Source organism: Bemisia tabaci, chromosome 5, assembly GCF_918797505.1.
Source record: "Bemisia tabaci chromosome 5, PGI_BMITA_v3".
In the NCBI taxonomy this organism is placed as follows: domain Eukaryota; kingdom Metazoa; phylum Arthropoda; class Insecta; order Hemiptera; family Aleyrodidae; genus Bemisia; species Bemisia tabaci.
In genome coordinates this window covers 34,200,993-34,227,582 of record NC_092797.1, presented here as the reverse complement: position 1 = coordinate 34,227,582, position 26,590 = coordinate 34,200,993, and the positions used below count along the sequence as shown (strand labels likewise).

General features: G+C 38.2%; 1 protein-coding gene across 7 annotated transcripts in view; it reads right to left on the bottom strand.

The window, feature by feature from the left end:
* The window catches only part of LOC109037462 (retinol dehydrogenase 12), a 46,566-nt gene that overhangs the window by 18,683 nt on the left and 1,293 nt on the right, over nt 1–26,590 (bottom strand). Inside the window, exons 1-2 of one of the 7 annotated variants that reach the window (XM_019052143.2) lie at nt 19,185–19,413; nt 2,599–2,875 (exon numbers count right to left, since the gene is read on the bottom strand). The exons of 1 other annotated variant lie outside the window; for it this stretch is intronic. In XM_019052143.2, the coding sequence (XP_018907688.1) occupies nt 2,599–2,655 (57 nt within the window). In that variant the 5' untranslated portion in view covers nt 2,656–2,875; nt 19,185–19,413. Of the gene's footprint in view, nt 1–964; nt 1,125–2,598; nt 2,876–9,913; nt 10,133–19,184; nt 19,414–25,056; nt 25,120–25,326; nt 25,510–26,590 lie in introns of those variants that run through there. 5 more of the 7 variants (XM_019052149.2, XM_019052144.2, XM_019052146.2 and 2 more) reach the window with 5 other exon arrangements.

The following is a 26,590-nucleotide window of genomic DNA, read 5'->3' as shown; positions in this document are numbered from 1 at the left end:
CATTGAAATTATTGACTTCATACATATACTTGTATAAGAAAAAGCATACAGTAAAAAACTTTCAGGATATAATAGAATGGTTTCTTGTTTGTCCTATTTAATTGGTATACGCGTGTGTTCGAAAGGTATCTTTCTAAACCATTGTTTACTCTAGAATTCACCATCACATCCTTTGATATTAATACAAATTTCAGGGTCGCAAGCGATGGTTTCAAAGTTCTAAGCATATTTCAGAGCCGTAGATAATGTTTGGACACTAAACGAAATTGATGACAAATATTTCAGAATACATTTTGGGGGAAAATGGTGGAAATTACTGTTTTGCTTTTGCTGGTTCTCTCGCGAAAGAAACGGGTACTAGATTTGCCGGTTCAGCTGTTGCTGTACACCGTGTATGAAAAGGAGCTAAAAAGAAGGGTCGACCGCCTAAATCTGATCTACTTCTTACTTTGTTTTTGAAAAGCTTACAACTCCAAAAATTGACGAATTTCAGAAAATGAAGAATTTAAAAAATTTTTGTCAGCCGATGTAATGGGCGAAAGGAAAATACGTTTCAAGTGGATGTTGTTCAGCTCCAAAACAGGTTCCTGTAGCCAAAAACATGAAACTTTCCGGTCCTTGAGTGGGGCGGGGTGAAAGTTCTGAACATTATTATAGGGTTGGCCATTTTTCGAAAAAAAAAAAAAAAAAAAAACACCAGAAACTGTGCCTATCTTTTCAATGTATCATAAAATAATAATTTGTTTAAAAATAAATAAATAAAAAAAAAGATGAGCGAGGCCCTAAGCCCTAACAACCACCTCTCGGCAATGAACAAGAATTTTCATAATCCCGAATTTGGCAGTATTTAAAGCATAGTATTCGAATATGCTGCGACACGACGGAACCGCCCGGAAATACCGCTTCGGCAAGAATGTTTAAGATTTAGAGTTTTTAAAAACAAAAAACACATAACATAACTCACAATGTAAATCTTTAGAATAATCACACAACCACGCTAGTACGAAAGAGAGGAACTTGAAAAAAACAACGTTACGGAAATTGAAGCCCGTGCAACGAGATATTTTAAGTCAAAAACATGAATGAACTGCCTCAAGTGAACTAGCAGCCACAGCGATTCGTCGAACATTGACTCACTACTAGTTGACCTCATCCTCATCTATTTATCCATGGACCAATGGAGTGCGGCCAAGGGTCACCAATTTCTACTTCAATCCGTCCAATTACATCGATTTAAATGGAAAAATTTGGGGTATTTCCCGCGTAATTCACCAACCATGGAGCGGCCGTTGCAACATAACGTGAGCCTGGTTGAACCAAAATGTTTACAGATCTGAGGAATGTAAACAGATCCATCGAACAGATTAAAGTGAGTACAGTTTGACGGTATGGAAACGGAAACGACTTACACGCACGCAGGGGAATATTAGCCGATGAGTTTTTATTAGCATGGATATTAGTTTTTACGATTCGACGAAGCACTCAACTTTGACGAGTGCCGAGACTTATCGGATGCGTAGGAAAATTATTGCGTGAGTATCACCCATTGATTGAGGCATCCGTGGAATAATGCTGTGTGAACTGTTACATGATTATAATAGAGGCCTGCCGGATTTTAGTCGGCCCATATTGTACATTTCTGACAACTTTATTCTTGGACGAACCCTGAGTTCTGTAAAAATGCATGTATTCTAAGACTCTTCAGATGATGGATTTATTCGAATTTAACATCCATCGATTCATTCCGTGTAAACTTGAATACAATACCGCGAGCCCTTTTAAAAAATGGCAAGATGGATGGCAGGTCGTCGATAATTGACAGTCGTATTTGCAACCAATAAAAAAATCGGGAATTTTTTCCTTTACCCGCGTTGTCTTGCTGAGGGAAATGACTGATCATGAAATAAATATCAATGCTTATTTATCTCTGATGATAATTTTTAAAACATTTTGTGGATGAATAGTCGAGTATTTTTTAAACTGAAAATCATAGTAGTTGCTGTGGATTTTTTTTTTTTTTTTGGAGACGTTGTTAAATTTTTGAGAGGCTGGCAAGTTTTTTGATTAAAGTATTTGGAACCTATGAATTCATAAAATTTACGACTGAGTATATTGTCTGAAGCGTTCAACGCAACATTTTGTAAGAAAAGGATAATACCGAAGTTTCCATTTTTTTCCCCGTCAGTAATTTTGGATGCAAACATAGATGGTTCTCCCTAAAAATGGACCTTGACATTATTGCCATTTTTATTATAATATCTAAGAAGGAGTTAATCTCCCTCTTCTTCTTTTTAACGGCTAATGACCGTAAAATTTTACCATTGTATGAAGTGCATGATAAAATGACAAGAAATTACAATGTTTAATACAGGATCCCTGTAAGAGACACCGAGACGATTATTTTGAAAACTTTTAATATAGGTACTTCAAAAAGTGTCAATGATTGAACCTTCATTGAGTTGTTTGGCAGTTTCTGGATTATTCTTTTCTGCGGAAGAAAGAATATGCATGTATAATATGTAACGTTAAAATATATCAAGAACACGAATATAATATGATCACGAACATACAAAAGTATAGTATAAAATAAAATCTTACCCCATTTGATGTGACCTCTCTCAAATAATTTTGAGTCCAGACAAGTGCGTCACACATTTTGATAAGCTTTTAGTTGATTTTTCACTCTCGGGGATCTTAATAATTTTTTTGGTTTCTTTTTGCACAAATATTAAAGCCACGTGAAAAAATTCAATCCTACCAGACAGACTCGATTTTCACAAACAAGAGTTAGGATCTAAATACAAACGTGGATCAATTCATTATTTTATTTATCACACAGTTGAAGGTCCGATCGGTCTTGATATCTATCGGGTGTCTAAAATTAAAAACACGAATATTCAGAAGGTTATGTCAAGCACTGCACGGTGTTTTCATCTTACCATTAACAGAGTTGATTTTTGCATGGATCCTTTCGAGTTTAATTAACATTCCTATAAGAGGCCGTTCGTTGAATACATAACGTCAAAAATCGGATTCTTTGGCTCCGTCTCTGTCCCTCCCCCATAACAGACATGTAACACAATTCTATTCTCCCTTTAAAATAATAAGCAACGCTCAGCTTAACTCCTTCATCCCCAAGTATCAATGCTAAATTTCAATTTTTCCCTTCCTTTTTTTTCATTTGCGAAAAAAATTAACAAACGCAGAGATTAGGAGAATGATAAAGGTAAAGTGAGTAGAGTGGTTCAAACATATTTTTCTCGTAAATTTTGAAGGATTAGATCAAGTGATGAAACTGAAAAGAAAATTAAAAATAAATTAAATTTAATGGAAACTCTAAAAATGAAAAGAACCCCGCTCTAAAAAAAATAATACAATGCCAAGCGTTACGTTTTGCAGTCACGGACCCCTCCTTCTCTCCTGGAAGGCACTCGTAGCACAGGCTCGAACCCCTTTCTCCTTAAAGCGGTATGTATTTTATGAACGGCCTCCTAGCTTCAAAAAATATGTACTTATCAAAACCTATCGTAACGTCAGTTATGTTTTCCCGTAAAGTGAGCCCATTCAATGTTGCGTGTAGTAAAGGCGTGGAGGTCTAGAAGACAAGGATTATAGAACTAATGAATGATTTGAGTTTCCGATATCGTGGACAAAATAGCAGAAGAATGTCATTTTCTACCAGCACTGGGCTCTAATTATCAGAGAAAGTAGTATTTAGCACATTGCTGCAGTTCAGCGAGATATTGTTGGTTTAATTTTAGTGCGTCCCAATATAATCCCACAGGACTGAAAGACCAGTCATTACGACTCACCTTCAATTCGCGTGTTCATTGTCAACGAAAGTACGAGTTCTCCTCATCATATATTCATATACTCGAGTGAATTTAGCTGTTCGCTCATTCTATAGAATGGGTTTATCACTTTTGCATCTAGACTAACTTAGTCTGACGTACTCAGATCGTGCGCCCCCTTTCCCTCGTATTTTGTGTCAAATGAGGACAAAAAAACGAAAATGATTCATAAGTTGCTGAAGTTGCAGTCCAATTACAAACGATTCACTTTAAGTTGTGGTTTAATACTCAGAATGCTCTAAATTTTTGTTATTTTGCAAACAAATTTTGCGAGCTGCAATTCTCACAGAAGTCGCTTAGGGAATGAAAAGCTCACGAGCTCGCAGCTTATGAAGCAAAATAAATGAGTTGTTTAAGAGGAGATAACTCTATTCATGCTCCTTGGTAGGTTTGTTGCCTATGCCCAAATTTGAAGGCGAACTTCAAATCCCCGATTTTTACCGCTAAGTTTACCGTCGTTTATTAGTTCGATCAAAGCTTGAGCTGTATGATTTGGTGTTTTTTGTATAGGCAACTATTCGCGCTCCTCGGCAGGTTTTTTGCCTATTCAGCAGAATTGAAGGCGCCTCTCGAGTTGATCACATCTGCCATGCCAATAGATTTACTAAAGGTTCAATCAAAGCATATATAGCGAGATATTAGATCTTTTTTACATCAGAAAAACACGATGAAGCCTTTCTTTTCCTCAGGTTCCACTTTTCCTCGCGCGTTGAACTTATTCAAAACAAAATTCTCCAATTTTCGGAGTTGTTACTGATTTCCTTACATGCAAAAATATTTATCCTCATCTCTTCGGCGGCAAACCAAACCATGAACCATTTTAGAATGCATCGCGCCAAAGGTGAAGATCCACCTTAATTACCCTCCAAAACGGGAAGAGTCAGGAGATTAGTCTGGAGTGTGCTTTGTCATTTGATGTGAGTGCGCATTTCCTGTTTAATGTAATGGCTTTAAATGACACTGGAATCACTAACGCACTGTCATCACGAACCTGTCGCCTACCCACGCTGATTGAGGCAAAAGAATAGTGCAGTGCCGGAAAATTCATGATGGAAATTTTGATTTTACCCTCGTCGTTCCAATAAATGTTTACAGATTATTGACTTTTGAATAGTATCCGGCGTGAAAAATCCTAAAAATAAATTTTTATAGTACCGACAAAATTTGACTGCAGTTTTTGCCACTTATTGTCTTCTATTTTTCAATACTTTCAAAAGGTTAATATTTAGAATGTTTGTGTGTTCTTTGGGATAAATGATTCAAAGTTAACCCATCTAAACATTAGCATAGTGATCTCTTTTTGCTTCTTTTTCCAACTTTAGGCACATTGTGTCTGCATGACTTCATCATAAATCAAAACGGTGATGATATGCGGAGTCTAAAAACTGAGGATCCTTGCTTAAAAAATGAGGGTCTCAAAAATATGTCCTCGTTGTTTAAACTTCAATATCCAAAGTCCTTCGTGTGAAATTTGACCCGTATCTTTGAATGTCACCGACGCCGCACAGTCGATCGAGTCAATGAGACAGGTCGAACATGAAATTTGTAACTAAAACTGCAAATTTCGATGTTTAATTCGTCACCTTTTAAATTTCAAGGGGTGCTCCCAGAAGAAAATTTTACGAGGAAACCAATGGACTCACTTTTAGAACCTCAAAATTTTAAATAAACGGAGTTATCAGCTTTCAAAGTTTCCAAATTCCGTCCGACGTCTCCTATTGTCTCGATCCACTGTGCGCCGTATGGACCCGAGAAGCGAGTGGCCGAGACCCTATGAACGCATCCAAGTCAGGCTGGGTATTCTGTTACGCTTCGTTTCAAACCACGTAACCGTAATCTCAACCTCGGCGCGGAAACGTTGTTCTTTCAGAACCGCAATCGTGTGCGTTGACACTGAAAGCTCCAAGCTCCTGACCGAGACCGGTTTCTAGCGACAAGGCCTTCGCACCGCATCGAATGAGATACTTTGGTAAATGGCGATGCATTAACGGCCGTTTAGCTATTTCATTCCGGTCCACGCCCCGACTCGAGAAAAGGCCAGTCACCCAATCTAATTAAGGAAAGAATGGGTTTGTTGCACAAAAATGATACAGATGAATGGATAGACGAAATGAGCGGGGCTTGGAGGACAAGGTGCGTAAGTGCGGTTTTTGCTGTTTCGAGAAATACGCATTTGAAGTTTCGATATTGCATGGATCCTTATGGTGAAAAGAAAGTTCAAACTGTCTTTTTGACGCGTGATAATGTGAATTTGGGAGCGAATTTTCCACAGAATATTCAATAAGACTAGTTTTACTTAAAATCATTAAAATCTCAGGAGGAGAGCATTCTGAGGAGTGCATTCCAAACTTTCTTGATGTGGCCATAATGATTCTCGCGTAGATTCACGTTTGAAGAATGTATTCATTTGATTATTTTGCATGCAACCCACGTGCTCTACCCTCGGAAACGGCAACTTCATATTTTCACAAGATCGTTGCATTTTCTTAATTTTAATGAAGCGCGACTGTGTAAGACCTTCCTGTCATTGTCTTTAATGTGTTTGCACATAACTACTTTTACAGCGATGAGAGTCAGGTAAGAAATATTGACAGTAGTGGATGGTGTTAAAAGAACTGTGAGCTGTTCATTTTGAAGCGGGCAGGATATTCTTAAAGGTGTCAAAATTTGATGAGCAGTTTTTCCGTCATAAGCTTTTAATTAAACGCAAATATACAATAGGTGCCAATAACGCTACAATCCGACAACATGGCAAAAAAGCTTGCATTGATATAGCTACAGTACATTTCACCGTAAAAAATAAAACACTGTACGCTTTTCTTAGAGGTGTATGCGATCCCGATCTTCCAACTGACTGTGTTGGGCGTTTATTTATATCCTGAGTGGGGGCAAAGTGCACTCTATTCTAACACCCTGTATTCTGTTCGCTCAACAGTGACATCTGAATTTTTCGGTGGAATCCCAAAAGCTCCAATTTCCAACCTACTCGACTCACATCCCCCTAATGGAAATATTTCGCTAAGTGGACCAAAAATCAGTTGGATCTTTAGAGAATTAAGATATTGATCATTTTGCGTAAATCTAGTCTAAAAGTATTAAATGTAAAAAAAAAAAAAAAAAAAAAAAAAAAAATTTACTCAGGCTCTTGTCTCATAACACCAGTTTGAACTATATTTTTAAACCATAAAGCATTATAGCCCATACAATATTTCAATGTCAATGTTTTCCTCGGATTACCAAAAAATGGCATTTGAGACTTGACATGTTCACGTACGAGACCCTTTAAGTTTATAAATGAACTAGATAATTTGCATACTCGTTCAGTGGTAGTGAACAGTTGTCAGAAACGTATAATTCTATTTTCCTAGAGAAAAACAAAGGAGAAAGACCGTCACACACTCATCAGCTGGCAGAGCTCTCTTATTTCCCACTTTATACTCATGCGAACATACTTGAGCTATAAAGCTTTTCATCAGTAGCGGCACTTGTCGAGATATTGCCCACTATGGGATGGAATAATTGTGTTCGAGGTTATTCAAACTTCCAAAAATGTAGGTCCTGATTATTCATGGCATTTCATTTAAATTGAAACTATTGGGTTGTGAGGAGGGAAAAGAAGCATTGAAATGCATACTTCCTGCTCGTGTCACATGGCTAACAACCTGCAAACTTAGTCTTAGAGGAAAACAATTTTCAAAAACCAATTTTGAGTGTACGAACGTTTTGCGGTATCTAACGAACCTGGGGCGGTGGCTGAGCTCTATAAATTTGATGGCTCTATCATGTCTCGCATTCTAATTTGTACATTGTTTTCCTACATATCGCTTCCCTGTTGGTCAGCTCCTTAGCATCCTTCTTCCTTGAGAATGGAACTATTTGAAATCAAAAGTCCCCTCATGGAAGGATGCACTATAAGGCCGGATCAGCGCTCAGGGGTCCGCGGTGCTGGCAGGTGTAAAGGCCCGCACATTGTTGTCAGTGGCGTGGCGTGAATAATCGATTATCGATATCTCGCCATTTGAAGCTATGGTAAAGAATCGATTACTAAGGTGTTCGCTGCGAACACCCCGATAATCGATCTTTTTTCATAGGTTTAAATGGCATAACGATCGATAAATCGCAATTCACGCCACGCCACTGATTGTTGTATACTTCGTAAATTGAAGGCGGCTCACGTTTCCAAGAAAACGAAGGGTCCTAGATGCCCTTACACTGGTCCCATGAAATAAAAAATACTGATTTAGGAGCTTTAGAGCCCCTTCGAAAAGAGTTGCAGTTTTTGAGGGGTCGCACAAGAACAAAATATCTGAGTCAAGCTGAAGCTCGTTTTCCCTTAAAGGTTTTTTTTGACGTGGGGAATGAGTAAGGAAAGTACATTCTTTAAAATGAAAGGAATGTGCGAAATTTTCACGTCATCAGTGCCATGTTTCTACTTACAAATATTTCTCCTGTTTTTCCTCGTTTTTTTTTGTTTACTTTTTTCTCATGTAAAAGTGTGTACTATTCTCGCATTGGCATTGGTGATGATGCCTTCGTTTCCTAATAAGTAAAATAGTGATGGAGAATTTTCGCTCTGCCTAACAATGGCACACACACACACACACACACAACACAAAAAAAAAAAAAAAAAAAAAAAAAAAATGTGCTAAAGCTTGACTGTGATTTTCTTCTTTCTTCACTGACATTGAAGAGGAAAATACAGTGAATCACTGTACTTTCCTCAAATGTTCTGCTGTTAGGATGAAATGCATGCGAGGTGTACACGATCTTCAAAGTTTTTTCTCGCGAAATTTTGACGTCAGCTGTGCATTTTTTCTTCTTCTTTTTTATTTTTTTACTATTTACGGAGAGAAAGACCTCAGTGTAAGAGGGGAAAATTTTCCAGGAAAAATATGTTTATCATTGTCACTTTTAGGTCGAAGAGACGGATTTTGAAATTTCGATAACAAGCTCTATACAGCGTCCTGAATAATAACTTGCGAGCGCTTTAGTACATTTTTTGTCTCAACAGCGAGCGTAAAATGAATTGTTATCTTGAAATTTCATACTCAAAACATGAAGAATTAGAGTTTTAGATACTTCCCTCCTAGATTACGTTTCATGAGCTGTAAACTTCAAGCCCCTGAAAACTCCTGTTAAACACTTTTGAGAGTTTTACGTCCCTAAATAATCGTAGAACAGTAAAGCACCTCCTCGATACCATGGTACCGGTAACTCAATTTTAAATTTATATAGATCGATGTCTCTTTTTACTGGGACGGCCACCACACTGAAAAAAAAACTGCTAAAATCAACACATGAAATAGTGAAAAAAGGTGACAACTCATCAAAATAGATTAAGGACACCGGGTTGATTTAACTAATTTGGTGATTTGTCACCTATTTTAGCAATTTTTTTTTTTTCAGTGCATGATTATTATTATCTTATGTCACCTACAATTGGACGTATTTATGCTAAAAGGAACTATGTCACACGCAATCCCTATGCACATAGTTCCTTTTAGCATATATACGTCCAATTCTTCGACATATTTGTCAGCTAATGGAGACTTTGCACGCAAACTATCTGTTGCCGCATCGGAGAATGCTTTAAGAGGTGATTTCTCGATTTCTTTCTTCAAATTTCTTAATATAGGGAGTATTAACATAGATTTGAAAGTTAGAAATTGCATCGCCTGGTGACGTCATCTAGTGGCATTTCCCGTCTAAACACATTTATGTCAGCAGATTAGATTATTTTGTCATATCTCCTCCAAAAATTGTCCAATTTATGAACCAAGGGATATCAGTTCTCTCAGTAGCTTCCATTTAGACATGGGACTCATCAAATTTCAAACACATGCAAACTCTCCATTTCAGGAATTGATGTATTTCTGCCAAACGGATTTACGTGCATTATGGCGTGAGTCCTATTATGCATACGTTCTTATGGGTCTCAGGGCTCATGTCTTAGTGCCCATTGTTCCTTTTGGCAGAAATACGTCCAAATAACCCAGCAGTGCTAAGTCCGCATATAAAGTTCACAAAATGTTTCCTTTAACTGTTAAGCATTCACTACTTACGACGTTATATGAACTGTTGCTACTACAAACGACCCACCCTCTCGATTGCCTCACCGAACCACTTGTCCCGTATTTTTTTCGCACTCGACACTCAGTACTGCAAACTGCGCGTGCCTCGTCGAAGGAGGATCCTCCACGGCGTATCGGAGCTAACTACGTCAACGGAGGACGTATAGGACCGACGACGCCATCATACGCGATGAAAGAATAGCGGGATGATAGATTGTCTCCGTCGAATTCTGAATGGAAGCGGAGTGAAAGCGGGGAACTAGGACTGGCCGCACTCAGCCTGACAAGCATTAAGTACCTTGAGTGCAGTGCACCGCACTACACGCTCTTACGTAGCCGAGTTTCCATTGATTCGCTTACGAGTGGCGAGGCGTGAATGATCGATAATCGATATTTCCTCATTTGAATTTACGGTAAATAATCGAGTACTGAGCAAGCACCCTGTTTATCGATACTTTGCCATAGGTTTAAGTGGCAGATCAATCGATACCGCACGCCACTGTTGGTCACGTCTAAAAGTTTCGATTCGACAGTCCAGTCCCCAGCAGCGAAATGAGGGGGTTTACCTTCGTTTGAATGTAGTGTGCGAATGAAGCGGAAGAGAGGGGGAATCAGACCCCGATTTTAAAGCTTGGTGGGGTGCGTGGTCTGCGTGGCGGGCGACCCTGAAACATTTCTTTCTGAAAGGGTTGAATGTGTTGAGCTGAAGAACGAACGCCTTTCAGAGGGTCTCGCGAATTAGCTGGCCAAGGTTCCGATAACCTCGCAAAACAGGGGGTCGAGGACATAGGTTTCGCGAAGGGTACTTTCCGGATTCCGAGAATTTCCGTGAGAGATCTAATTGCTCGCGTAATTTTGGAGGGGGAACGCACTTTTTTTTTAATCTCCGCATTGATACCCCCCACTTTGAAAAGAGAAAGATGTAAAAATATGTACATTCTAACCTGCATGTATTTCAACGCAATGATCGTCTGAATCTATAGATTAGACGTGGCGGGCGACCCTGAAACATTTCTTTCTGAAAGGGTTGAATGTGTTGAGCTGAAGAACGAACGCCTTTCAGAGGGTCTCGCGAATTAGCTGGCCAAGGGCCGCAGGTATTTCAACGCAATGATCGACTGAATCTAGCTCTTTCGTAGGAAAAAATTATGTGAGATCACGAACGCGCACGCCTATGTCGTTGGAGACAAATCAAGTTGTGCTATTGAAACACATACACCATTTAAACTCAAACTTGATGACTTTTATTAATGAGAACAGAATCACCTGTTCACATCGAAAAAATTAGGTAGAACAAAACCTTTCTTTCAGTTTACAGCTCGTAAACGTTCAACTTACATGGTTCTATTCCAATTATTGTTGAGTCATTCTGTAGTGGGAACGGTCCTCCTCACTATTTTCCTTAAGGTCCATGTCCATAATACAATTACTAAATTGTTACACTCGTGATGAATCTTAATTTAATTCGATAACGCTTGTCAGTGCCTCGGTTATAACTGCTATCTGTTACCAACTCAAACTGTGACTCCTGCATGTGCACGGTTTGAAATAGTGCACGCAGCACAGTGATTACATTTAATTCGGGAAATCGGTTGGAAAGGCACATTCGCGTAGATTGCTTGGGGGTTCCCTGAAAAGAGAAAATGGCGAAAAGCGAATCGTTCGTACCACGTTTATTCGATTGAATCATCGTTACGTATTGGAATGGAGCGTGTGGAATTTGTTACCCGGAACAATCGATAAAATCGCCGGTTCCCTCTCACTGTTGATAACACTCTACTAACACTCTCTATGATCAGAATTTGGATTATTCCATTGAGTCATGAAATTTTATCGTCACTTGTGGATTACGGTTGTAGACTTCTGTTTTTTTCTTTCTTTCTTTTTCTTTTCTTTTCTCCATTATTACGGTCACTTGTCCTTCGTTTTCCGAGAGAACTGACATCCAAAAATTTCATCTCGCTAAAATTTATCATTCAAATAGCCTTGCGTAAAAATTAGTCAAGTTCTCCCTTTTGATTTTCTTTTTAAATTTTGTTTTCGTTACTTATTTCCCCCCTCCCTTAAAATATTAAAGCATCACAAGACAAATGAAGCATCTGGGATCGGTCCTGCGCGATTCATCGGCATCTGAGGATTGTTTGTGCCGTTAATATTTAAAATAGGCTTCAGCAAACATCAGCGACTCGGCTCACTGCGAAACTGCTCAAAATAATAATTACGGCCAACTTCAAACAAGCATATTGCTTGCTTGTCTGTTAACAAAATACTCGAAGGAAAAAGAACTGAAAAGTCATTATGTATTTCACAGATTTTGATGTCATGTGCGTTGAACAGGAATAATACGGGGTAACTGGTATGAGCAGCGAGCGGCGCTTGGAATGCTTGGATACAATGAGGGTCACGCGGAAAGCCAGAGCGCCTGCATTGTTTAATGTATGCAACGCGGACAGCTGTCAAGCAGGTTTAGTTGCCTCGATGCGCCTAGTAATGTCAAGTCTCATTTGATGTGCTAAATTCCTATCTGAGGGAGTTTTTTTAAGGCGTGCCTCAAGTTTGCTTCTATTAAGAGACGACGACGACTCCTAGAGACGTCTCGTAGAGACGGTAATGGTTTTTTTTTTTTTTTTTTTTTTTTTTTTTTTTTTTTTTTTTTTTTTGCAAACTTTCTCTGAATCGAAAAGAGGGATCGTCTCTGGGGGAAATTGCTCAAAAACTCTATAATACGCACACCCGCGGTGTTTGAAATTCACTCCTAACTTCACAATCTGCGTTTAAAATGTGTGAATTTTTTAACTTCTAGAAGCTCAGCAGGACCAAGAAATAATTTGACGGTCAAAATGACGTCATCCCGGTTTCAAAAATCCACGCAAAACTCAAAAGTACCGTCGTCTCGCGTCGCAATTTCAAATTAAAAACACGCAACACAAAAAACAGCATCTCTCCCGGACGCCATTTTAAGTTCCTTACGCAAATTGTGCAATTAGGGGAGTATTGTGGACCTTAACGAGTCATCGTGACTTTTTCGTCATTTTCCTGCGTAAATATCAACCCTTTTTTTGCCCAGCAAGTTTTTTTAACACCCATTAAAACATAAGTGCGACATTCCATGTGCGTTACCACGCTTGATCTCAACACTTAACAGCAGAAAAGTTGTTCGGAGACAAATTTTGCAGCTATTGTTGATGACGCGGCTTGTTTCAAAATGCAATGGTCAAACTCCCCATCTAAAATGACCTTATTCTCCCATACCTGCAATGTTACTGAGCACGCTTCCAAGTTTAGTGGTGGTATGCTGGTTCAATAAATGGACGTATCCCTGCCGAACAGAACTAAGTGCATTATGACGTGAGCCCTGTTTTGCATATATTCCTATGGATCTCAGGGTTCATGTCTCAATGCACATAGTTTCGTTTAGCAGAAATACGCTCATGAGATTCTACTCACGCTCGGACTAAACAGTGCCTAATACGGCACGCAAGCTTACAGATTAGTCGCATCTAAATTTCATCCTGCGTTTGTTCAGCCTAATCATATCGAAATTATAACGTCGTCGCTTTTAATAAATCCTCGTCTAATAAGCTCCGATATGCTCTGAACTTCATCTTCAACTAAATTTTCTACATAAGAATGCTTGTCCATTGAAGTGCCTCTAAATTGCTACGGACGGGTCATTTTGGTACGGACATAAACAACCGATCGATATACAATTTTTTCAGAAAAACCGAATTTAGTGAGTCGCTACTAGACAAGGCTTGAACTAGGAACAATTGTCAAACGTTTCCTTTCTAAAATCTTACTCAGAAAATGAGTCACACAACGAGATGCGTGGGAACCAACTCCTGAACGAAATATAAACATGTATTAAACCCCGATCAAATGGAGGTAGATTATACAAATGACGTTATTGGTATATTTTTGTCATTCAACCAAGGTTGATTGTTAACACTCATGTCTTGTTTAGGAGCTGATTTCCAAACTTCCTCCGAGACTTTTTTTCCTCGTGAGATTTTGAAGAGAAAACATGATGCAAAGTTCTTTAATTCATACCTTTTCTACAGACACACAGTCTCTCTTTTCCAGAGAATTCACTCAATCGCTCTTCCATTAAAAAACTAGTTGTGAGTTTGCTAATTCTGAAACGTTGCGGTAGACTTGCGTTTTTATGCAAACAATCTATACAATACGTCGGTATATTTACATGCGAACAGGATTCGGAGGGCTTGTATTCCCCCCCCCCCCTCCCCCTCGAGGTGCGAGCATTAAAGCTCCACGTGGTTATATGATCAGGGTGGTATTAAATTTTATTACGACGATTTGATTACCCTTTTGACTTGTCCGTTCGAAACAAAAGGAAAACAAATGGAACGAATACCTCATGATCACCTTCATATTTTATTGTCAGCGTGATGACTTTGTTGCAACGCCTTCGTCTAGGTTCATTTTAAGAGGAAATATAGGGAATCAAAGTACTATTATGTGGAAAAGTCAATGACGGGTATCTAAAAATAACTGTATATACTATCATTACTGAGCAAGTAAATCAGTCTTACAGGTAGCTGCCAGCAGATTTATCTACATTTTAATTATTAGCAACTACGCACTGGGAGCAATTATTTGTACTTGATAGAATAATTCCATCGTCAATGTAGGATCTTATCCACGACTTGCTCGTTTCTTCGCTCCTCTGCCTGACGTAAGGGCGTACCTCAATTTCCATGCACGTGAGCCCTAATTCACATATAAATCCATGCTTTCTAGGGTTCATGCAGAAATCGAGATACGCCCTTACGTCAGAGGAGCGACGATTTACTCATGCAAAAATGTAGCAAGTTTATATGATACGACGGAAACCTCAATTACGATTGGATTAACATTTGCCTGCTGAGATATTCGCATTTTCATTGCGAAGGAAAATCATTCATTTAACACCAATCTGAGTCTTGACGTGAAAAAAATTAGTCATTACTGATACTGCTCTGGGGAAGAAGGAGCAAGTATTAAAACTCCATCTGAATCGCATCTGCAGCAAAATTCCATCATTTTCTCCTGGTATTTTCATTAAGATGATGAGTTGTTTTCCGCCAACCATAAACATATTACGCACGCGATAAAGAGAAGTATCGTTCCTCAGAGGGAGGGTTGGATTTCAGGTAATGTACACAAGTATTGTAAAAAATACACTGAAAAAACAACCGTCAAAAGTTGACTTAAAAATAAAGACGATAAAGACGTTGGTAAATGAAGACGATTAGTTTTCATTTATGTAAATTTTTAGGTCAATCCAATGTTTTCTTAACTTTTTTTCTACTCAGCACCAGAGCTAACAAAATTTCCCATGCAAATTCAACCGTGCAGATACTTTGATTAAAAAGTCAATGGGGACATTGTGTTAATGAGTTAGTGTTGATAAGTCTAACCAATTTCGCCCTTTCAGTAAAAAAAGTGCATGAACGAAAGGCAGGTACAAGTGGAGTCTCGGCATCAGTTCAGGAACGCTCTCATCTAATCGATATCCAGGTGCGCTGAGCGATTTTAAAATCTGCGTTCCGACGACCGCATAACCGCATAAAGACATCAGGAAACAATAATGTAATTGAAAATGCAGTTAAGTCGCCGTCACTTTTCTTTTTGCATCAATAAGAACTGAAGCAGCCAAGTTTGTTTCCTGAACCACAATTGACTATTTCATTGGGGCCGAATGAATTCAACTGGCAACTGTGTGATTCATTCACCCTGTCTATGACCCACATTAAGGTCGCGTCGCGAAACCCTGACAGTCAGATACTTGCCGTGCATTATACTTTTATTTCCATTATTCTTGCATATTTTACACGTTCTGACGGATTTCCATACCAAGCGATTGCGCATAATCGCTCACTCTCGTTCTCTTTGAATTCGAAGGAGATTTAGAGTATTTCCAGTAATTCGCAGAATATTTTATGAAAATTCCCTTTTTTATCTTCCTCGCTGTTTTCGAACTTTACAGGATCAGAAAATAGACGGGCTGTGATATTCTAAGTATAAATAACGGTTAGGACCGTATTTTAGAGTCGTTATGAATAAAACAGTTTTTTTTCTCTCTTTAAAAACCTATTGAGGTGTGTATCGTGCAACGGGACTATTCAAGGAGATCTCCTTTTTAAATAACTGAGTATTTATTTCGCAGGTGAAACTCATGGATGAAATTTCGCGTAAGAATATCTGAAACGGCAAGTAATGCAAGTGAAAAGAAATACACAAAGAAAATTCTATGAAAATAATAAAATTTAAAAATCTTATGCATGAGCTCTCAGATTCCCAAGTTTTCTTGTCTTTTTCTCTTTTTTATCATAGGTAATTCATTCTGCAAGCCAGCCAAGCCAGAACTCCATGATTATTTCAGATCAGCAGGCAATAACGTATAGAAGAGTCCGTTCTCTAAAAGTTTTGATTTACGACAACGATTTTTAAATATTAGGAGATAAAATGATGAATTTTTACATCGAAATAATGTAAATTTTGGTTTCTTCACAGTTCGATCTTATGACCTCATGGGCCAATTTTCATTAGTTTTATGGCTACTGAAAGGCAATAATCCCTAGATATGATCGTTTTCTTTAAATTTTTGAAACATGATCCAGAACACTGCCTTTGGAGGGTGCGGAAGGTTCTCTGGAGGTTGGATAGGGGATGAGCAGTTGAGCACCCTTACCATCTGCTTAATATTTAGCGGCGTGGCGCGCTTTGCGATATATTTATCGATCCGCCGTTTAAACCCACGGAAAAGGATCGATAAACAGGGTATCCGCAACGAACACCTAAATAAGCGATTCTTCGCCATAGCTTCAAATGCGGAAATATCGATAATCGATCGTTCACGCCTCGCCACTGTTAAAATAAGTAAAGTGTAAGGAGAGACTTCCATAAGTGAATGAATCACCAAAATCGCCATCATGATCTTGCACTCCTCAATCAATTGACTCTATCATATAAATATCCCTCACAAGTTTGCAAATAAACCGGCCAAGCTTGGTTCCATGCACTTGAGCCCTAGGTTAATGCCCTACCGGAACATGTTTGACTCAATTCGAACGTGGAGTGAGCGTTTCCGTTACATGTTTTCAAGTGTAATTGCCTGACCGAGAGCGGAGGTCGGCATTCGCACTCCGTTCCATGCAACCCACTAGCGCAGAATTGCAGCTAATTATAATTGGGCCAGGACCAGAAATAGCTATTGAGCTCGACTAAGAGTCATTCACTCATATTTAAACGCCGACAGAAAATTGGGGGCGTTTTTAATGATAGACTGCCTCGATCGAGAGGACTTTGAATGTGCTTACTTATTTAATTCATATTGCCTACCAGGTTCTTAAATGTATAATTGGAGGTATTCATGCTATGAGGAGCTTTGAAGCACGCAAGCCCGATGTACATACTGCCTTTTCTATTTAATTCAGTTGCATGTAGTTCCTTTTGGCATAAATACGTCCAACTGAAACTACTCAGTCTCGTTGCAGGTGAAAGTGGTATTCGATGAGTAAGAAAATCATTTATAAGTAAAAATATTTTTAAGAGTTTTTCAGGTTCTCATCAAATAATTAAATTATCAAAACTTCACGTCTATTGATAGTACCATTGATATATCTGACTATGTTGCGGTCTCCTATACCCTATCTCAACATTATTTTCTTCACTATCGTAAATATCATGGCCCCTTTGTTTTCTTTTTTGTATCATTTTTCATTTGCTCAATAATTTTTTCATCAGTTGATGGTTTTCAGGAGAGCTCGTAATAGTTACACGAGATTTAGAAATTGAATAAGTCAATGTTAAAATACGTATTATTTTTTTAAAAGTTATTTTCACATCATATTTTAAAAATACTTTCCTTTAATACTTCGTCTAACATATTGATTTTGTAATGCAGAGATAATCTCTATTCAAAATATCAGCACGAAGGTTGGTTTGCACCTCTAATGTTCAAAATTAGTGTTTTTCCTTAACTTTTATTAATCATGTAGACCTCTGATTGATCGGTTGCGAAGTTTAGAATCATTAATAAACACGCTGGTTTGTTCGTAATTCGCTCATAAGGTAAGAGCTGTGAAAGCTTCTGCTGAGAGCATTAGTATCAACTCTGCCTTGCTAAATCAGAAAGCCGTGCGAAAATTCAAGAGTTGCCAAATTTCCTCGGACAAAACATGTATTTTGAGGAAAATTATGCATGTTTTTACTCGAAATTTCCAAATTTTTTAGATTAAATTGTGAACGAAATTATTTGAAAAATTGGTAGAAAATATTCACAATTTCCTCAGTAAATTCGTTTATTATCATAGAAAATATGACAACGTCTGCAGGCTCATGCAGTGTTCTTCCTTAGCACGGCGTACTTGTGGTGTACTTTTACAGTACGTTCATAGGGTACCTATTTTGAATCAGTTCATTCTTTTCCTACAGAATACTCATTTTTTGGAGGGAGCATTCGTCGATTTCCACGAGTTCCATTTTTATATTTTTTTTGTTTGTGTAAAATTTCACTTTCGCTTATTATTACTTATGTTAAGGTTATAGTTTTTCGGTTTTAATAACGATGTCCAGCTGTATTTCCAGACGTCACTGATAAAAGTCACACGTGATCACGTCATTGGTTTTTAGATAGATGTACCAAATTTTCTTCTTCTCTTATCAATTAATCTGTTTGATGAAGATCCTTGTAGAATCGTTTTTCTGGATTCGCGAGATTGGTTGTTCCATTTGACTACCTGAGTAAAAATTGAGATATTTTTCCGCAAACTTTACTGAGTGCATGCCTTATACCGTTGAGTCCATACTCAAGCAGTCCTATGTCTCAACTTCGCCAAAAGTGGTACAAATGATGTTTTTCAGCTCGGCCATGTAGATTGGCTCTTTTTCAAAACGCACCCAAACTCTATGGGTCTATAATGCAGAATAACGAGGAATGACGCTTTTTTTTACCTCCAGCCTATATCTACACGCAACAAAGTTCTATAGTTAAAAAAAAGGAAATTAAAAGGAAAAAATTTATCACGAAAGCAGATCACAGTTTAACTTTGCCATCGATTCATTCATCATTGAATTAAAGGGAAACAAAGTTAAATGGCAGTTACTGCAGGGAAATGAATAACTGGGGGCCAAACAACACATGTAACATGAGTTTATCCCTTAAAAATATAAATTGATGAGAAAATTTTGTCAGTCAAAATGTCGCTCTACAGGATCCCCACAAAATCCATGCAAAAATAACAATTTTATCACAAACCGGCATTTTGAAACTTTTTACACTTGAACTTAAAGCGGGAAAAATTGGTGACGCACAACGTAGACGCGACACTAAATGGCCTGAGAAAAAAACTGACGGCAGCGGCGGAACTTCGATTTTAAAAAAGAAGGGAAAAGGAAAAAAATCGCAAATTAGTTAAAAGGGAAGAGCATCACGTTCGCTGGGTATTCCTCGATGGTGAGCTGCCAACACTAACACTGTCCGCGCCATAACTGGAGAACTACTGAACAAGGCGTCTCGGTTTCACAGAAAACGCAAAAGCAGCCTCCAGAGCTCCCGCGTTCCGATCATCCGGTGCACGGTTCGTGAACCGAGGGCCCCTGAACAAGGTGAGGCGGGGGTCCGTCGGGGGATGAATAATTATTGATGCGAGAATATTGCCAAATCTATACTTCGAAGAACAGTGGCGTGGCGTGCTTTGCGATATATCGATTGATCGGTCATTTAAACCTATGGAAAAGGATCGATAAACAGGGTGTTCGCAGCGAACACCTTAATAATCGATCCTTTTCCATAGGGCCTTTACCATTGGGTTAAATGGCATAACAATCGATATATCGCAATTCACGCCACGCCACTGTCGAAGAAATAATAGAAAAAAGCGTTTTTGCTTACTCTGCCGGGTTCTTTACTTCACAGATGAGAAAAGAGACTTGTTATTGTTAAATTTTTCACAGTGGAAGGTCCTATCTACTTTTACAGCTGTTGTTACAATGTTACCTTCCTTCCTCGGGGTACGCCAGATTTGGGGGGAATCGATGTCCCCCCTCGTTAGGCGCGAGAGAGCAGATTCTACTTTCAATTAAAAAAAAAAAAAAAAAAAAGTTACCTTGGTGGTTGTGGTAGCAATTCTGCCGTGCTAAAAAGAACGCCGTATAAACCATCAGCCATTGCCAAATCTCCTCCGTCAAATCATGAATTTTCGGGAAAATTTTTTAATATTTTTTCCCGATTTTCCCAGAGAATTTTGCTCTTAATTTGATCTGGAAAGTCTGAAAATTTCAAAGGAAACTATTCATAACTTTCTTCAAAAATAAATATTTTCTGAGAGAAAATTTGGCAACTCTCAAATGTTCATACGGCGTTTTTCCTTAGCACGACAGAATTCTTTTGGACGCAATGGCAGTGATAAAAATAAAAAATAAAAAAAAAAAAAAAAAAAAAAAAATGTTACTTTAGTGGTTGTGGTAGCAATTCTTATGGACCCGGTAAAAATGCTGACCGGGACCGGAATAATTGTCACCACAAAAGTGACATTCTAACTCCGACTGGAAAAGTGGGCAGGATCTGAAATCCACCATGAGCATTGTTAGTGAAAGGATTGTAATTGTTTTGTTTTTTTTTTTTTCAATTTTTTTGTTTTAAGTACCTTTTTATTTTGTTCGTGTGAACCGAACGCGGTTTCGTTTAAAAAGTTAAACGAGTATTTCAGGGACTGAAATTATATGTATACTGCGTACCTCCAATATTGTATCGTTGAAAATCATTCAATTTAATCTGACTTAGACCCACATATTTGGATTTCTTCTTCTCCTTTTTTGGCAAAATGATTGTAAACAGCTCCTTAGGAGCAATGTTGTCAATATTAAACTCTCCATTTTTTAAAAACTGATTTTCCTCTGATCTTTTCCTCTGCACAGTCACAAATTTAATAAATAGATTTCAATGTCAGCTCACCAGAGCTCGGCAAGAGGTGGCAACGGTTACAGCTACATCTCATTGCATCGGCATGCTCTGAATGAACGAGAAAATGCGGAGCTGTAATTGGCGGGTAGGTGTCAGTCTGGAGCGTGTGCAATCACTGGTGATTATCACAATTGTCAGATCGCGGCGTGAAATTTTTTATTATATCCGCTCGCGGCTGGGTTGAAAAAATCGAAAGTATATCAGGTGAACTCGCAAGCTTTTTGAATCGCAAAAGTGTGAACGAAGAGGTATAATTACTGGGTTGAAGGTTAAGGTTGAGGTTTCTTGTAAAAAGAAAAACCAGAGAGCTTGTAGCTAAGAAATAATAATTTGCCTCGAGGAAAACTCTTCCTTCCATGTCAACTTTAAATGGTTTTGAACATCAAGCTGTGATTTGAATTTACAAAAATGAGAAATAACAAAAATTGGATATTTTATAGGAGAAGGTGAGTTCTCATTTTGAACTTTATATGGCAAAAACTGCCAATGAGTGAAATGATCTTGCGTGCTTTACCTTCAATTTCTCCCACTTCATATTTATCAAAATTACAAAAACGTTTGAAACAGCAGAGAACCCTAGTTTTGGTTAAAAAAGTCAGTGACAGTGATTTACTGATAGGTTCAAGATATTTGAGATAAAAGTTTCAAATTAGGTTGCTATATAAAACCTCAAAGTACGTTTTACCTAGATTAATAGAAAACATACAAATGGCAATAAAGACGCATAAATACTGTTGAGGCGTTTCAAGGAGCCGATGACCTTAAATTGAGAGCATATTTCATTTAGGACCTCATACTTAGACCACTAAGAAGTAAAAATGTGGCAACTAAGCCCTTGAAATACTTAAGTCGTATTGATATCAATGTATCATCGGCTAATTCGAGTTGATTAGTAATACGTGAACATTTTTGTAATTTGGTCCTAAATGAGAGACGGAATTTTTTAAATAGTGTTATCCCTCCGACTGTCCGAGCCTAACTCCGGAATGCTTCAAGATGCAACATTGTAGAGTGTCTCGATAGAAAAATAATGTCTTGCCTCGTGTGCTCCTTAGATCTAAACCAATCCGATATCAAAAGAAAAAGGAAAATTACAAAAAGTTAAAAAAGTACGTGTGTTTAGGCCTCTTAATAATACTTTGATAAAAAAAAACTAAAACAAAAAAAAAAAAAAAAAACACAAAAAAACAGGGAAATGATTTTATAACAATATGGTTTATTTTTTGAGCAAAATTTCGACTTAAAGCGCCTTCAAATGCCCGTGATACTCTACGCGTTGTCATGCAGTTAGTTTAGTTGTCTTTTTCACTCAAATCCGACTTCTGGCCCGAATATAAAGTTTTCGTTATTCTTTTTTCAAATACGATTTGTGTTTGAAGCGTCCTCTCTGTGAGGGCATACTCTCTATCGCCATGCATGATTTTCTACTGGTTGATCGCAGAATATCCTGTATTCTGAATGTAATACAACTGCCCCTGGGTTTTGACGAGTTGAGAGAAAACGCGCAGAAATTAAATATAAGCATTATATTTGGACTAAGATAAAGATTTTTCGTCTAAATCCTCGTTATCTGCCCGAAATGTTCCCAAAAAAATGTTACGAACGTCACTATGTGCCACGGTTGCCAAATTTTGATAAAAAACCAGATGGAAAAGAGAAGTTTTGAAATTCCTTAAACCTGAGATGACGTGCATACCAGGACATGTTTTCCTTTGAAAAAAGATCTCTTTAGGGCTCTATACTTGGCTGTATCCGAATTGCGTCCCTGGCCATTCCGAATTGCATCCCGAGCTCTATCCGAATTGCGCCCGGCGCATATTAAATTGGGAAGGGGCAACACCGCATATGAAAGGCGATGTCAATCGATGATGATCGAGCATGTTCAGGGAAAAATTGCCGGTGTTTTTTAAAAGTTAGTATCGATGGCGAAATTACTGAATCTAATACGAAACAAAATCACAAAAAACTTGACGATAACGATTTGACGAGACAAAAAGTCAGCAACTCTGTAGGAAAAAAAAGCAGCAGCAGCAGACATTTTTTGCCAATAAAAAAGTATTTTTTCAAGTGAAACTACCGTGACGAAAGGGCCCTTCACACCCTGGATTATTTGTTTCAAAGTGGAAAAACTACCGTGACGAAAGGGCCCTTTACACCCTGGATCATTTGTTTTAAAGTTTATGACGAGCCTCTCTTGATCTCCATTCGCCAAACGGTTTTCGTAATGTGGGAACGTTATGTCAACCAAACCCTACCATTCACCGCTCTATTCCTATTTATTTTATTCTACTTTCCGGACATTGGTAACAGTATGAGAAAAAGGTGAGCAACGTTGTCATTTACACCTTTTTCTTAAGAATTAAATGGACGCGATCTGGGACACAGTTCGGAGAGTCCCACCGGACGCAATTCGGAGTCTTCGGGACGGAATCCGGACTCACCTCGAAACTTTTATAGGTAAAGATCCTCCCGCATGAAGAAATATTGAAATGACGTTTTAACATCCTAGCAGAGGCTTTTGTCTTTACTTAGGTTTCATCTAATCCACATGTCAAAAAAATCTCAATGGGCCCCGAAAAAAGGCTACTTTGGAGGAGGCTCTTTCAAAGCTAAAAAAAAAAAAAAAAAAAAAAAAAAAAAAAAAAATCAGTCCCTGATTCAGGTCACGTGGGTTCAAAAACTTGGTCCTCGCAAATAATTAAATGTGAAAACCTCCAGGAAAATTTACTGCTATCGGGCGCTTAAAATTATTGTTGCCCTGTTTTCCACGATCCCCGAATACAAACCGATCATGAAAACTATGATGCTGGAAGGGCGGGTATCCAGGTAGACGAGTTGAAGAGCAATGAAATGATTGACTTCGAAATGTCATTAACGAGGAGTTTGCGCGGTCGTAATAAAGTGTTAATGATGCAAAGAGGCGCAAAATGTTTACACGGTGTCACGGCCACCTATAAAATGTTAATAGCGCACGAATAATTACCTCACGATATACTGTTGGTTAATGGGGAATAAAGAAATTGTCGAGATACTACTATTATTTACTATCGTTTTTTTTTTACGTAAAATTACTGAATGGTTTGTCTCTGAATATGGACGAAAAATCTCCTTAAAAAAATAACAACGGTGTAAGTCCACAGCCACGTATCTCGGTTTTCGACGTCGTCGCATACTTCCTGTCATACTTTATTTTCAAATGGAAAACCACTCAACGGCAATTTTTAAAAACTGCCGTGATCTTTCTTCTCTGTGCGAAGCAAATTCTCCAGAAACTTCAAGGAATGATGTCAATTGAAGACTTATCATCAATAACGTGCTAAGTGCCAAAAAATGGAAAACGGAGTTAGCACTGGAAATGCATGCTATGTGCCATTGACAACATAGGGTAAAGCGTGCTAAGTGCCATTGCAACGATTTGCAACGAAGTGCAATGACACTTAGCACGCTTTACCCTATGTTGTCAATGGCACATAGCATGCATTTCCAGTGCTAACTCCGTTTTCCATTTTTTGGCACTTAGCACGTTATTGATGATAAGTCTTCAATTTTTTCTCCTTTAAAAGATGATATCCCAAGTAGCCGCAGAGGTTGCAACAACTTGCAACAAAATCGTTTGATTCTTTCAACTTATAGATTGATGTGCAGATTGCCTACTCTCTCCTCAGAAGGAGCTATCATTGTTGGAACTAGTTGTAATTAAGTTGAAACATGTTTCAACTTCAAAGTATTGCTGGTTGCCTATCTTTAGATTTTAAACAACTTTGGTTCAGCAATTTTGCAATCTCAGCAGGTGGCAACTTTGTCTACCGATCATGCAGATCGCTGATAATCGGCACTAATCGACCGAAAGTTGACCGAATACCAACATTGTTTCAGCTTTTTGCAACTTTTACATTGAAAAATGATACTTGGGATGGAGGCAGATATTTTCACAACACCGCAAACGAGATTCGTGGCTGCGGACTTACGCCGTTAATGAGCTCTTCCTATTTTTGTGTTTGACGAAAAAAAAACATAAAAAATTGTGCTAAATTATGCAGTATACTAAGGAGCTATAGTATGTAAACAAAATAAAATAATGATATGTTAGTGCGAAAAGAAAAATTCACTGATTAAGGCAATGATGTCTACATTAAAAACTTTATAAGAATGCGCCGAGACTTACCCTTGGCACAAATGTATCAAATACAGCAAAAATCCTCATGGCTTGTAAGCTAACTGTGCTTTGGTATCTGGCACAAAAGAAAAATAGAAGAAATACGATCTGAGCTTCCGAAATCACTAAATTACCTCGCACATTTCTCTAAAATACCAATAAAGTATAGAAATCTATGGATATTAAGGTAAGTATTGAACTAATCGTCTTTAAGAGCACAATCTGTAAGATTCGCTGAGGAAAAAGCAAGTTGTGTAATTTGCAAAAACTGTGATTTACCTCTTTCGATAGAAACGAAGCAGAGTTAAGTGAATGGTGACAGAAGTAAGATCTCAACTGAAACGAGTCGATGAGATAATATTCGTCTCTTTTGTTTTCAGACTTGCTTTCTAACCTCGGGGTATCTCCGACTGAGCAAACTTGGATTTCAACCACGGATAAATTAGAATGATAGGATTCTTTGATCGGGCTGGTTTATCACTCATTTTCACTGGAAATTTTTCTTCTTTTTGGCGGAACCTTCCACTCTCCAAAGCGTGGGTCCTCCCATTAACGGTTGAGTTGAGGGCACCCTTCTCATCCCGCCAATGAGAATCAGTAGAACATACGACGAACATTTGCGACGTGTTGCACGATTTCTCGTTTTATGCCTAAAAATATTTTCCATTTTCATCCTATAATGTTTGTTTGTTTTTCCGAGATAAAATCAAGTAATGGAGGACATATCAAGACAACACCAACTAGAAACTGTGTCTTTTTAGCATAGTGTAAATGTACTCTTTGCTTTTTAGCTTCATAATTGATGCGTCTTGTGAATGTTCTTAATGGACCAAAAATTCCTATTTTAAGGGGTTTTTTGAGTTCTCATCGTTCGTTACAATAGACAAGGCGGGGGTAAAAGATAGGAGACACAAATCCCAGTAGTATTTACAGGTCAACGAGGTGGACGTTGCAGTGATGCCCTCCTCTATTTTACCTCACACTTCGAGATACCCCTTTCAGGATGCATCTTCATTTTTGACGCTTTGATAAAAGTGAATCATGACTCGAGCGAGATAAAATCATTACGTCTACACCAAAAGTAGAGAAAGTGTATTTTGAAATTAACTCCACAGGCTGATTCCATATTTTTAGTAGGTATAGTCAATGAACCCAACCCTATACCCCTTAGTTTCCGAAGGAAATACATTATTTTTAGGGCACAAATGTACCTACTCGCAATTACAGAACTTCGAGCATGATAGGAGGATGGGTTTATGTGCACAAAAAGCTTATTAAGAAATCATTTATACCCCCCCCCCGCCTCCTCTCCCCTAAATACTCAGATCTCAGATCTCTCATCTTCATAGGAAGAGGTCATCTCAAGTAAATCGGGGAGGGGGAGGGATAAGCTGTTGAGATGCGACTAAATTCGTTTGAGGAGAGTAGTATTTTCAAGAAAATCTTTGCAAATTCCTTTAAAGTGAGCCAAGTTGATGAGAGATCCGTAAAGAACAGACAACTTTAAGCTGTTGCAGGAGAAGAATATCGACGGTGAAACTAC